The sequence below is a fragment of the Nomia melanderi genome, chromosome 5 (genome assembly GCF_051020985.1).
Source record: "Nomia melanderi isolate GNS246 chromosome 5, iyNomMela1, whole genome shotgun sequence".
In the NCBI taxonomy this organism is placed as follows: Eukaryota; Metazoa; Arthropoda; class Insecta; order Hymenoptera; family Halictidae; genus Nomia; species Nomia melanderi.
The window spans coordinates 7,845,938-7,857,977 of record NC_135003.1 but is presented as its reverse complement, the minus strand read 5'-3'; the positions used below and the strand labels follow the sequence as shown (position 1 = coordinate 7,857,977).

The following is a 12,040-nucleotide window of genomic DNA, read 5'->3' as shown; positions in this document are numbered from 1 at the left end:
ATTTCGACTGTTTTTCAGATCAAACTCTTTTCGAAATCCTCGAATAAAATCTCAAATTCAGACGTTCGATTACATCTCACGTTATTTATTTCGTATTGTGTCACTCACTGTACCCTTTCCTTCGATCTGAAGCAAAGGCACCACGACAAAACGCTAAACATACAAAATGGCGCCACAGGCATCCTAAAACTCAGTCACAGGACGGCGTTACTCGACGCTACAAATCGTCGTCGACGCCGCAAGAGCAATACATGTCGTTCATAAAACAGCAAGTTTTTTCGCCGAAATATCCAGCCGTCCTTGATTATTTTCGCGACAGGCCGTGTATAATACGTGAGGCCCGCAATTTCAACTGATTCTCGGCGTGACTTATCTACGGCCATTGTTTCGCAATGACCGATGAATGAGAACCGAAAGGAAACTACGAGCTGACACGCAAAATATAACCAGGTTATCGATAGCCGCTCTCGGGATTAGCAGGATTTCGAGCGGGCGTCTGAGTAGTATGGATGGTGACTAGGCGAGAGAGATAGCGATCATAATTTATATCGGGCCGGCGTGTTCGACGTTTCCAATCGAAACGAACGAGTCGAACAGTTGGAGATATGTTCGCGCTAATAAATGACAGAAACTGCTTTCCACTACTTCCCCATAAATATAGTAAACAACCAGCGCGGAAATTTACAACATCTAACGTTTCATCCTATCGGGACGACCGATTGCGTGCATGGATATTGTTTGTAATAACGCATAGCACCTACGGTTCCCTGCGTTCTCCTTCACGGCCGCTCATGGAGACGCAACGTTTCGTTACACGCTATTTAATTTTACGATACAATGAGCAGCGTTACGCGATATATCGTTAGAGTAAGCCACGATGTAATAAGATGTAATAGTTTACGATACCGCTTTTTATCCGGGGTATATATTTTATCTTCAATAAAGATCATAATTGTACGGATGCTTACGGGTGAATGAGACTGAGCGCCGATAAAGTTTAGGCCACACTCTCACGCGCATTGATGCACGCTTAATAGATGAAACCGGTTGAATAAATTGTTCATCGCGTTCCGCGAGCTTCGATTTTTACAGTGGGGCACACACGCTGCGTTTCAGATATTACGTTTAGATGTCAAATATCTTCATCTATTTGTTTCAAGTTCATATGACGTATTATCACGATAAAACAATTGCGATATATCTTATTGTACAATGAACAGTCTGTGTTGCTTCATTACATATCATTAAGAAATAGTTAATAACCGTATACCAATGGTACTAAACGGTGATTAATCAAGTAATATCATTAATCGTATTGAAATGCTTCTCAATATAATAAAAATATATATTATTTTATTTAGAAGAGTTCATGCAATTATCTTCCACGAGAAATGATTTCGAAATTATCGTAGTTAACGCGCATTGAATGTTTTGTCTTAAAACCTTTGATTTCCTTCGAAGATTAAATTTCACAAGAATATAACAATGGATGGAAGAAATACAAATTAGTCGAAGGTTTTCGCAGCTGCGAGCAACCGGCAACGCGAGCGTGATTTCGATGATATCGCATGGATCGCGCGTATACTATGCATAATAGCTGAGCGGTCGGGCGAGTGTAGAAATTAACACATAGGTTCATTAAAATAAGTCAGAAGGCGTGCGACTTAAGAACCGACGGGTTGGGTGAAAACTTCATAAGCGTTTCCTTTTCCTAACGGAGACAGAATGAATTACAGGCCTATAATTTATCCCACATTATTGCGGGGCCCGCCGCAATAGAACTCGGCGCGCACGGTAAACATATGGTAATCAGGCGATTCGACTCATCAAGGCTCAGCTTTGTAAATGGCACGGATGTCCTCGGTAATTTATGTGATGCACAAGCGTGTAAGTGCGACCGGTGATCAAGCGAACGCTCACCTCGACGTGCTATCATTAAATTCAATGCGAGCGCATTACGTATCTCCACTTATGCGTGTCGCCGCGGGATTCGCCGCGGTGAAAGAAAATAAATCGCTTAAAAAGGAAGAAAAGCGAAAGCGACAAGAGTAAACTGATAAAATGCGCCTTTCACGTGTTGGACAATCACCTTGCTGAGCGGCGCGGAAGGATCGCGGGCAGCGCGGTACGTTCGATACGGTTTGATTGATTGCCAGTTATAAATATTCGGCGTCGCGTATCAGCGGCGAACGAAGAAGAAGAAAAAAAAACATGGGGAGAGGAGGGATAGTCTGCAGGCAGCGCGCATTTCACGAAACTTTCACCAATAAATTTCCTCTTTAGATCTGCACGTACGCGCCGGCCAACGTCAGTTGAATTCTTAAGGAGGGCATTTCGAGTAACGGATCGGAAAAATCGAGTTCTATTCCTTTTATCTCTGTTTCTTTTTTGTTTTTGAGTAATTTAATATTTTAACGATTTAAGAACGTAATTCCTGAACGAAGTGAGAAGAATTTATGCGGCTACGGACAGGTTTACTGCTGACCGTGTACACGTGTCTTTTATCTGTAATAGAAAGTCTAAATTTAATTTGCAGATTTTTGAAATACGCTCAAGGTAACTAAAAAACTCGTTTGAATAGATGTGTGCCAGAGTATATATTGATTCAAGTACTTTTCTTATAAGCTGAACTTTAGTTCTTATTGTTGAACGAAATGAGTTTTATTATATGATTAGTATGACAATTTTTTATTAGAAGCATTATTTAATTCTGTCAAATACAATTTTTATAATTTTATATACCGTACTGTGTCTTTTTTATATTTTTTTCTTATATTCTGAGTAAGATATTAAATAAGTAAATATATAATTGAGGACACGATCTACTTAAAAAATATTATTTTTACAACAGTTTTTTCCTAACAAAAATTTAGAACTGATTGTAGTGTCCTCTTCTCATCAGTTTATGAACTACTTACTGAAATACCACTGACTTGGACGTATTTTCAGACAGTATCTGACACAAGCGAAAACAAGAATGGCATCGATGGGAATATCTCGGATTTAATCAGCTTTTAATACTTTAAATTTAATATTTTCATTCAAATTAATGTACCTTTAATGTAGAGTTTACTCAATGAAGACCCTAGACAAAAATTCTCATAACATGCACCGTCTGTAGATACCTATGTATCTGAAGTCTATGGATTTATTGATGCAATTCAATAGTTTCTCATAGATGGCGCTTAATCATTGTTCCAGTAATTATAACTATGCCTAGAAAGAATTGATTATTTACTTAAAATGTTGGAATTAATAATTATGAAAAATTTATATTTTGTATGAGAGACTCACACAAATTTAATTGTCCTTTTATCGTATATTACTTCATCATTATTAACGGCTATATCGTAAAGTGGAACTCGAATAACCTAAAAGAACGATAGATCGAATCTAATCGATATTGTAGTTCGTGCTCCTTTCAGGAGATAAAGGGCAATTGTGAGTTGGCTGTTAGAGAATTTTATTCGCTTGTGTTTCTCGTTAATACGTGGTAGTCTTTTTTTTTATTGCAGGGGATCAGCGTCGTCGAAAATATTAGAAAATGACTGACGATAAAACGGAATTCGTAAGTGAATTTTTGTAATTTATTGATTATACGAATTAGGTTTATATAACCTCACTTTTTTGTATTCATGTATGTATCTTCTATTATATTTAGAATTTAATATAATTAATTATGTTGATCTTTGTTTTATTTAGGACTGGGGAAACGAGAAACTGCAACGTGCTCAAAAAACGGTAGATGAGTCGCCTTATGATTTGGAAGCATGGAGCATTCTCATTCGAGAAGCACAAAACAGACCTATTACAGAAGTGAGGCCAGTTTTTGAGAAACTTGTTACTGTATTTCCTTCAGCTGGTCGTTATTGGAAGATTTATATAGAACAAGAGGTAATATTTATATATTCTTTTTATGATAAATGTTTTGTAGAAATAATGTAAAATACATGGTGTTACATTTATTTTTATACATTAAGTAATGCAATTTAGATATAAGTTCTTCTTCTGAGACAAAATTTTATTTTATTATGTTTGTGAATGTTGCAGATGAAAATGCGCAACTTTGAGAAGGTGGAAAAGGTATGTTAATATTGTTAGAGTTTCAAAATTTTATGAAAGCATTATATATTGGTAAATTTCTAGTTATATGTATTGTTTAAGTTGTTCATTCGAAGTTACACAAAGACTTTTCAGTATTAAAATTGAAACAAGACTATTGGGTGAAGTTTTTCTTTAATATTGACTTATATTTATGTGCATGTTTTTATAAATTAATGAAGAACGTTTACATATTTTGAGTAATCCTATAAAATAGGAAAATTTTTTACTTAACAGTGGTATACAAAAAAATATACTTCGATTTTCTTAGTGCAGTAGGATTATAGATGACAATGACAAGTTATTATTAATCCATTGTGATCAAGTATTATCGTATAATGTGACTCTGAGCACTTTGCATATTATATGAGGTGAATAAAAACAATATTTCACCATAAGCAAATATTTCATTGATTAATGATTGATCTGTTGATATATTTGGGAGGTTGTTTTCTTTGTTGAATATTACATCTTTTAGAAAGCATATAATCAATATGATAAGTTTGATGTATTTAACAGCAGAAGTTTTATATTATTAGTGTAATCAACTTATGAAGACAGCTTCCTGAATCTAACAGCCTTATATTCCTTCCTGCAACACATTTTTCACTGTGCTTGGATTGTGTTACTTGTTCTAGTAAAAAAATCATGATACACATTGTGTACAACCTATATTGGATATCATATAAAATATAGTAATTATAAATAAATATTCAGTAGGAAAGTAGTGCAATTATATTTGTGTCTTTACATATGATACAGAGGAAATCTTGATAGCGTACTTTTGTTGATTCCCAAATAAGTTTTGAAAGTTATATATACTTACCTTCCCCTTAAACAATATTTGAGAAACATTCTCAACTATTGTGAAACATACACAGAGGTAGCATAGGGTGATATATATTTTAACATCTTTTACATCTATTGTACAGAAGATTCATGACTAATAAGTTAAATATTTGTATCACCTTATGTTGCTTCGCACTGTCTAAATTTTTTTATGATGTTTTGGGATCATTCATTTCTCGATCCCACATAGGTGAAACGTTATTATATTATCACCCCAATTGCAAAAAATAAAGAAAGTTTTTTATTTTGAGGGGTATATTTTATGTTACCTTTATAATCTCATGTCTGAAGAAGTTTCTTTCTTAATTATTAACAAATAAACTATATGTTTATGTAATAAACCATTCTAACTTGATGCATTGGTGCATTATTATTTCTCCCATTATATACAAACATTGTAGTAGTGATTGTATTAAGAATTTGCATCAATAAATTATTGAATTTCTGCTTCCTGATCTTTCGATGTGATTCTTATTGATATTATTGATAATGTTTAAATATATGTGTAATACAAAAAAAACTTGCCTATTTGGGTAAGTAAGGTGGTAGATATGTTTTCCGTGCCCACATTTGAGTGATCTTCATGTCAGTGGTATGTCCCCTCTTGATGTTGGCTCTAAAATAGTTCTTTTCTCTAACAGCTATTCCAAAGGTGCCTCATGAAAATCTTAAATATTGAGTTGTGGAAACTTTACCTTTCTTATGTCAAAGAAACAAAAGCCAGTCTTGCAACATATAAGTAAGTATTTGTATTCCTAATGGATTTTATAATAGATCATTAGTATAATTAAATAATAATAAATTCATAGGGAAAAAATGGCACAAGCATATGATTTTGCATTGGACAAAATTGGAATGGATATTCATTCGTACAGTATTTGGAATGACTATGTTATGTTCTTGAAAAGTGTCGAAGCAGTTGGTTCATATGCTGAAAATCAGAAAATTAGTGCAGTACGCAAGGTGATTAACTATATTGAGTAAATATATATTAATTATAACTCTTTTATTTAATGCTTTATTCATATTTACTTAAATTGTAGGTATACCAACGCGGTGTTGTTAATCCTATGATTAATATGGAACAATTATGGAAAGATTATATGGCATTTGAACAAAATATTAACCCAATAATTGCAGAGAAAATGGCGATTGAACGTTCTAGAGATTACATGAATGCTAGACGGGTTGCTAAGGAATTGGAAGCTGTAACTAGAGGATTAAATAGGAGTGCTCCTAGTGTTCCTCCGACCGGACATCCAGAAGAAGTTAAACAGGTAGATTTCTTTACTCTTTGGATCTGTCACAAAGGGAATGTTTCTTCAGTAATGGAACATATATTATATCATCTAGGTGGAACTGTGGAAAAAATACATTGCTTGGGAACGCAGTAATCCCTTAAGAACAGAAGATACTTCCTTAGTTGCTCGCAGAGTAATGTTTGCTATTGAACAATGTTTGCTATGTCTGGGTCATCATCCTGCAGTATGGCATCAAGCTGCACATTTCTTAGAACTGAGTTCAAAAATATTAACGGAAAAAGGGGATGTAAATGCCGCAAAAAATTTAAGTGACGAAGCTGCTACAATGTTTGAAAGGGCAACTAGCACACTATTATCAAAAAATATGTTACTATATTTTGCACATGCAGATTTTGAAGAAGGAAGAGTAAAATATGAAAAAGTTCATCAAATATATCAAAAGTTCCTTGATATACCCGATATCGATCCTACATTAGTTAGTATTTATTTTTTATGAATATTAAATTACATACATCGTTTATTCGTGTTATATTAATGAAATTATTATTATAAATAACGTTTTATAGGCTTTTGTACAGTATATGAAATTTGCCAGACGCGCAGAAGGTATAAAGTCTGCTAGAACGGTCTTTAAAAGAGCGAGGGAAGATCCAAGATGTAAACATCATGTATACGTTGCTGCTGCATTAATGGAATATTATTGTACTAAGGATAAAAATATCGCATTTCGGATATTTGAATTGGGTTTAAAAAAATTCGGAGACAACCCTGATTATATACTTTGTTACATCGACTACTTATCGCATTTAAATGGTAAAATATATAGACTTGCTTGTAAAATAAATTTTAATTTCCAAGATTTTATTGTAACAATTTATCTCATTTTCCAGAGGATAATAATACAAGAGTTTTATTTGAGAGGGTTTTATCTTCTGGTAGTTTAGAACCAGAGAAATCAGTGTATGTAACGCGTAACTACATTCAATATACTAGACATTTATTTTATAGCTAATATTATGAACATTTTTTTTTAGTGACATATGGAATCGGTTTTTAGAATTTGAGTCAAATATCGGTGATTTGGCTAGTATTGTTAAAGTTGAAAAAAGGCGAAGTGCAGTTTTAGAAAAGGTATTGCAGTGAGAATGATACACTTTACTTCTACTTCATACATTTTTTCGATAATATCATATTTATTCGTCTAGATTAAAGAATTTGAGGGCAAAGAAACTGCACAATTAGTAGACAGGTATAAGTTTTTGGATTTATACCCTTGTACTCCAATGGAGTTGAGGTCTATAGGGTATATGGAAGTATCTAGTGTTGCCAGAAGTACAGCTGGTGTATTACCGCGAATTCCCGATCCCGAGGAAGCTATAGCATCCTTACCCAGACCTGATTTGTCACAAATGATTCCTTACAAACCAAAAGTAAACCCGCTACCTGGAGAACATCCAGTACCCGGTAAGTATTTCTATTAACGTTTTTTATATCTATGGACAACATTAATTGTTAATCATTCAGGAGGATCTTTCCCGTTACCGCCGGCAGCAGCACAACTTTGCACCATGCTCCCACCACCTGGTTGTTTCAGGGGTCCGTTTGTAGCAGTTGATCTACTCATGGACGTTTTCAATAGAATTCAGTTACCAGAACATGGTAATTCTCATTTTTATTACATATTTACGTTGAACTTACATAATAGGAATACAATAAACGTTATTCTCCTTTTCAGCCCCATTACCGGTAGCAGATAATGGATGTGACACAAAGTTGTTTGACCTCGCGAAATCAGTGCATTGGATCGTTGATGAGAGCAACGATGGTGTCAGTATCGGTTCGAAACGGAGAAGGACGCGTTTGGGAGGTGACGACAGTGAAGAAGAAGATTTACCTCCACCTCCCGCAAATGACATATACCGCCAAAGACAACAAAAGCGAGTAAAATGAGCACAAAATGAAATAACTGAGACCAGAGCTTTACACATCGTCTTCATGCATTCTGAGGAACCTTGATACACGTTGTCATATATATTTTTACATTTTCCGTTTGTTCTGGAAACGAGTGTTTCCAAAAAGAGCAAACCTATTATTATCGAGAAGCGTACGTTACGTATATGAGCAATTACTAAATTCCTTATGTGACACTGTGCACGATATTTTGAGTACTATGTACTCAGAAGTTCTACCTTCATACTGTTAATTTCGTCTTTCTTCGAATGTGTTCATTCACACACGGATTATTGAATCGCATTCGAGATGAGGACACTGCGAAATGTCTAATAGGTTAAACATGATTATATTGTTACCTACTTCGTTGTACACGATAAATTTAGTATATAAATATACGATCAAGATTTAATTTTTACACCAATGATCAATATCGATTTATGTTATATGTGAAAAATATTGTTTGGAACTCGTGGATCTGTCAATACGTGCATTTAACGATAATGATGATTGACATGATCTATGCATTCTTACTAAGAAAAAATAATTTCTTATTATTATTATTATTAAATTGATACGACAAGAATGGTACTATTTACAACGTCCATACATTCTACGTGAATTTCTCACGAATGGTACACAATATCAAAGACACGATCTATTCGTTTTGTCCAGCAAACAATCTATTTAATGCATACAGCACCAAGCGAATGTATTCGAACAAATAGTTCTCTCATTCTGTCTTACTTATTTATACCTATTAATTTTTCAAAAGTGCGTACATGTACTTTATAAAGTTTATTAAATCCGAAATTTAATCTTGTATAACAAATTTAAAAGGGAGAATACTAAATATCATGACGCAACTATTTGTCTTGATACATTTGTCTAATACGCTGTATATTCAAATCTGATCTGTATAATTCGATGTACAGGACCAATAAATGTTAGCATCCTATAGAGTGAAGTTAATCTCTTACCCTTTTTATAGTATAGATCGTACTATTGAAATCAAGTCTATATCAAGTATAGATCGATCGAATATATATACTTTTCAAAATTACAATGTGACAAAATAGTACAATCATTACCGAAGGAGAAAGTTAGTATTCCAGAACATTTGTGCGGCAGCGAAGCAAATAGTTCGTCACAGCAATTGCTCCTGCACAAGTTGCAGTTTGTTAGTCGGTATAACTGCTCGATAAGGGTGCAATTAAACTTTGATCGCCATTCCTAGTTCGAGTGGCTGGTAATGGTCCCGTTGGGTTCATGGTAAATTGGGCTGCGAGCCGCGAAAATAGTTGCCGTGTGTCGCCGAGATTGTTTTGAAAACTTTAGACATTGCTGAAATCTGCATACGTCGACGCAACTTCTGTCAACTGCGCTCACTGAATTCAACACAAAAGGCCGGTGTATAATGGACACAATTAGGCTCGACTGATTCGTAAAATCCGATTAAAAATTATTAAAACCTTATGAACTTTAAGTACTTTTTGTTCAAATTCAAAATGGCCCCTTAAGATTCAGTATAACAAGAGATCTTTACAGATATATAGAAGTTAAACGCATTGTTTTCGGATACGTTACCCTCTTGAACTAAATTTTGCACATTAAACTTTGTGATAGAGTTCGATTACTCGTGATGTAGTCTTGATTGGGCATACGATAAATTTCCATAGTTCTCCATAATGGACCGTCATCATGATACAGCGTGTTTGTGACAGACGTGCCGGAATTCGGAGGAATCTCTATTAGAGACGCATAAATCCTTGAACATTTACTGTGCACTTGTAGCATAGTTCCATTCTCATCTGTCTTAGACGAAGATACCTAACATTTGTACACTCCTCAAACTAGCCAAACTAGCGACATTCCATCTCATGATTCGAGTACATCTTGTACATAGACATCGACGTTGCTGCACATATTTTACATAGCGAATAACAAGGCGACCCCTATATAGGCAAAGATTTTAATCAGAATATTTTAAAACTATCTTGATCTTTTAAGATCCCTGTTATGTTGTTAGTATATGACCTCACAAATAATTTATTTATATGCAGAAAGCGTATTACAAATCTAATGTAATCTGAAGAATAAAACTTTTTTATTTTGTAATATTGTTAAGAAAATTTGCTTTGAAATTTATTTGATAAAAACGTTAAGATAAGTGAAAATAATAGATAATGGTCAGACACGATAGGCAAGATATATTCTGCAGGCAAAATCTGCTTTGCAACGTGAAGTGTTGTTCTAATTTCTGCACTCTAAGAACAATAGCTACCAAGTAGATGAGGAAGACATTAATCAGTGTAGAACGAGGAATACTCAATCAACCTATTGCACATTACACTACTCATGACTCGTTAAGAAGCAGCTAGCAAAATGATGTATAGCGTGTAACTGCATACACCGGTGTATACTTTCGAGTAACACGTGACATGGACGATTATATTCCAATGACAGTTTTAATTAAACATCGACGAATCGAACCTATACTCTTTGAATAATTTATACTCAATTTTCGAGGTTCCGTGAACGACAGGGTGAAAATCTGTTGCACTATGAAACGTTTAGTACTTTTCCTTCATTATTTCACGTACTATTTATCAGAAGAAATTAGTTGCAGAATGGAATGAAAATAAAAATAATGAATTTGTATTTAAATGGACAGTGTAAAGTGAAATGTTTTTGCGTCGAAAAGGAAAATGATGACCAATTATAGGTCACGAGACCAATTCCTTCGGCAAATAGAAACCCGTTTGAATACAGTAAAAACGTTTCAAAATACGAGATAGTGGAACGTTAAGCATTTAGGAGCCACAGCAGCGTATTATTGAATTGGCACTGAAACACCTGGATCCACGGGTACAGGTGCTCGTGAGAATTTCCGGAAGCCAAGTTCTACCCTTCTGTGTGAACTATACAGGCATTAGTAGGTTTCCAATGAGAAATAGTATACTCATATACGAATTTAGTAATTGAGAGTGTTCATGTATTTTCTGTGTAAAATTTGTCTCTCATTTTCACCATGTTCTTCTACTTCATTTAATTAATTTCTACCATTTTCAAAATGGTAGTAAATTACAAATTAATATTAATGGAGTCGAAATTTTTCAGGTATGCCATATCGATTTCACATAGACAATAATAATAAAAGTCGCTATTGAATATTGACTCTTGTTAGATTCTTAAAAAAAATAGAATTTTCTATATTATCATCCAGAAGAAAATATCTTGATGAAGAGAGTCTTCAAAAGTAACGGCAAAATAGCAGAAGCAGATCCAGAATTAATTCCGCTGGAATGATGGATATGGGAGAGATTTCTGAGTTAGCATTTAATTATGAAAGATCTTTGCAATCTTTGATCCACTCAATGAATCTGTGGATACTTCGGAGTAGTTGATATGAAGCCGTGAAAGCCGGTTAGCTTCGAAACGAACGTAATGGTACTTATATTTACTTGAATGCTAAAACGGAATCGAAGTAACAACTTTATATTGCACGTACTTCTACTCTGCATCAGATGAATTCGTGATAAGTACCATTCTCTTCATCATTTCATCACTTAAACGGAAATATCGAACTTCATAATGCATAGCTAATAAACACAATTTTGATATTCAACTATTGATATTCAACTGTAACTATTTTGAACAATCAAATGCTAATTTCCTAAACGATGCATAATTTTCCTGCTGCTATTATTCTAAAATTTAGAGCTGAAAGCTGACGGTTAAACAAGACTAATAATTAATATACAATTATTTCTTCTTCTACCAAATTATTAAATTTAATGTAGCTCCCACAAAGATAAAATAAAAAAGAATCATAAGGCAAGAGATGAAAATGATTTTCGTTTATCTTCGAATAAATA

General features: G+C 34.1%; 1 protein-coding gene across 1 annotated transcript; it reads left to right on the top strand.

The window, feature by feature from the left end:
* Positions 1–3,223: 3,223 nt before the first annotated feature.
* su(f) (cleavage stimulation factor subunit su(f)) lies at positions 3,224–9,112 on the top strand. The gene is made up of 14 exons (XM_031985607.2): positions 3,224–3,441; positions 3,516–3,568; positions 3,703–3,894; positions 4,051–4,083; positions 5,592–5,689; positions 5,760–5,913; positions 5,994–6,227; positions 6,304–6,687; positions 6,779–7,025; positions 7,103–7,172; positions 7,247–7,343; positions 7,418–7,676; positions 7,737–7,871; positions 7,948–9,112. The coding sequence occupies exons 2-14, from the start codon at positions 3,545–3,547 to the stop codon at positions 8,160–8,162; spliced, it is 2,142 nt and encodes a 713-aa protein (XP_031841467.1). The 5' UTR covers positions 3,224–3,441; positions 3,516–3,544; the 3' UTR covers positions 8,163–9,112.
* The last annotated feature ends 2,928 nt before the right edge of the window (positions 9,113–12,040 follow it).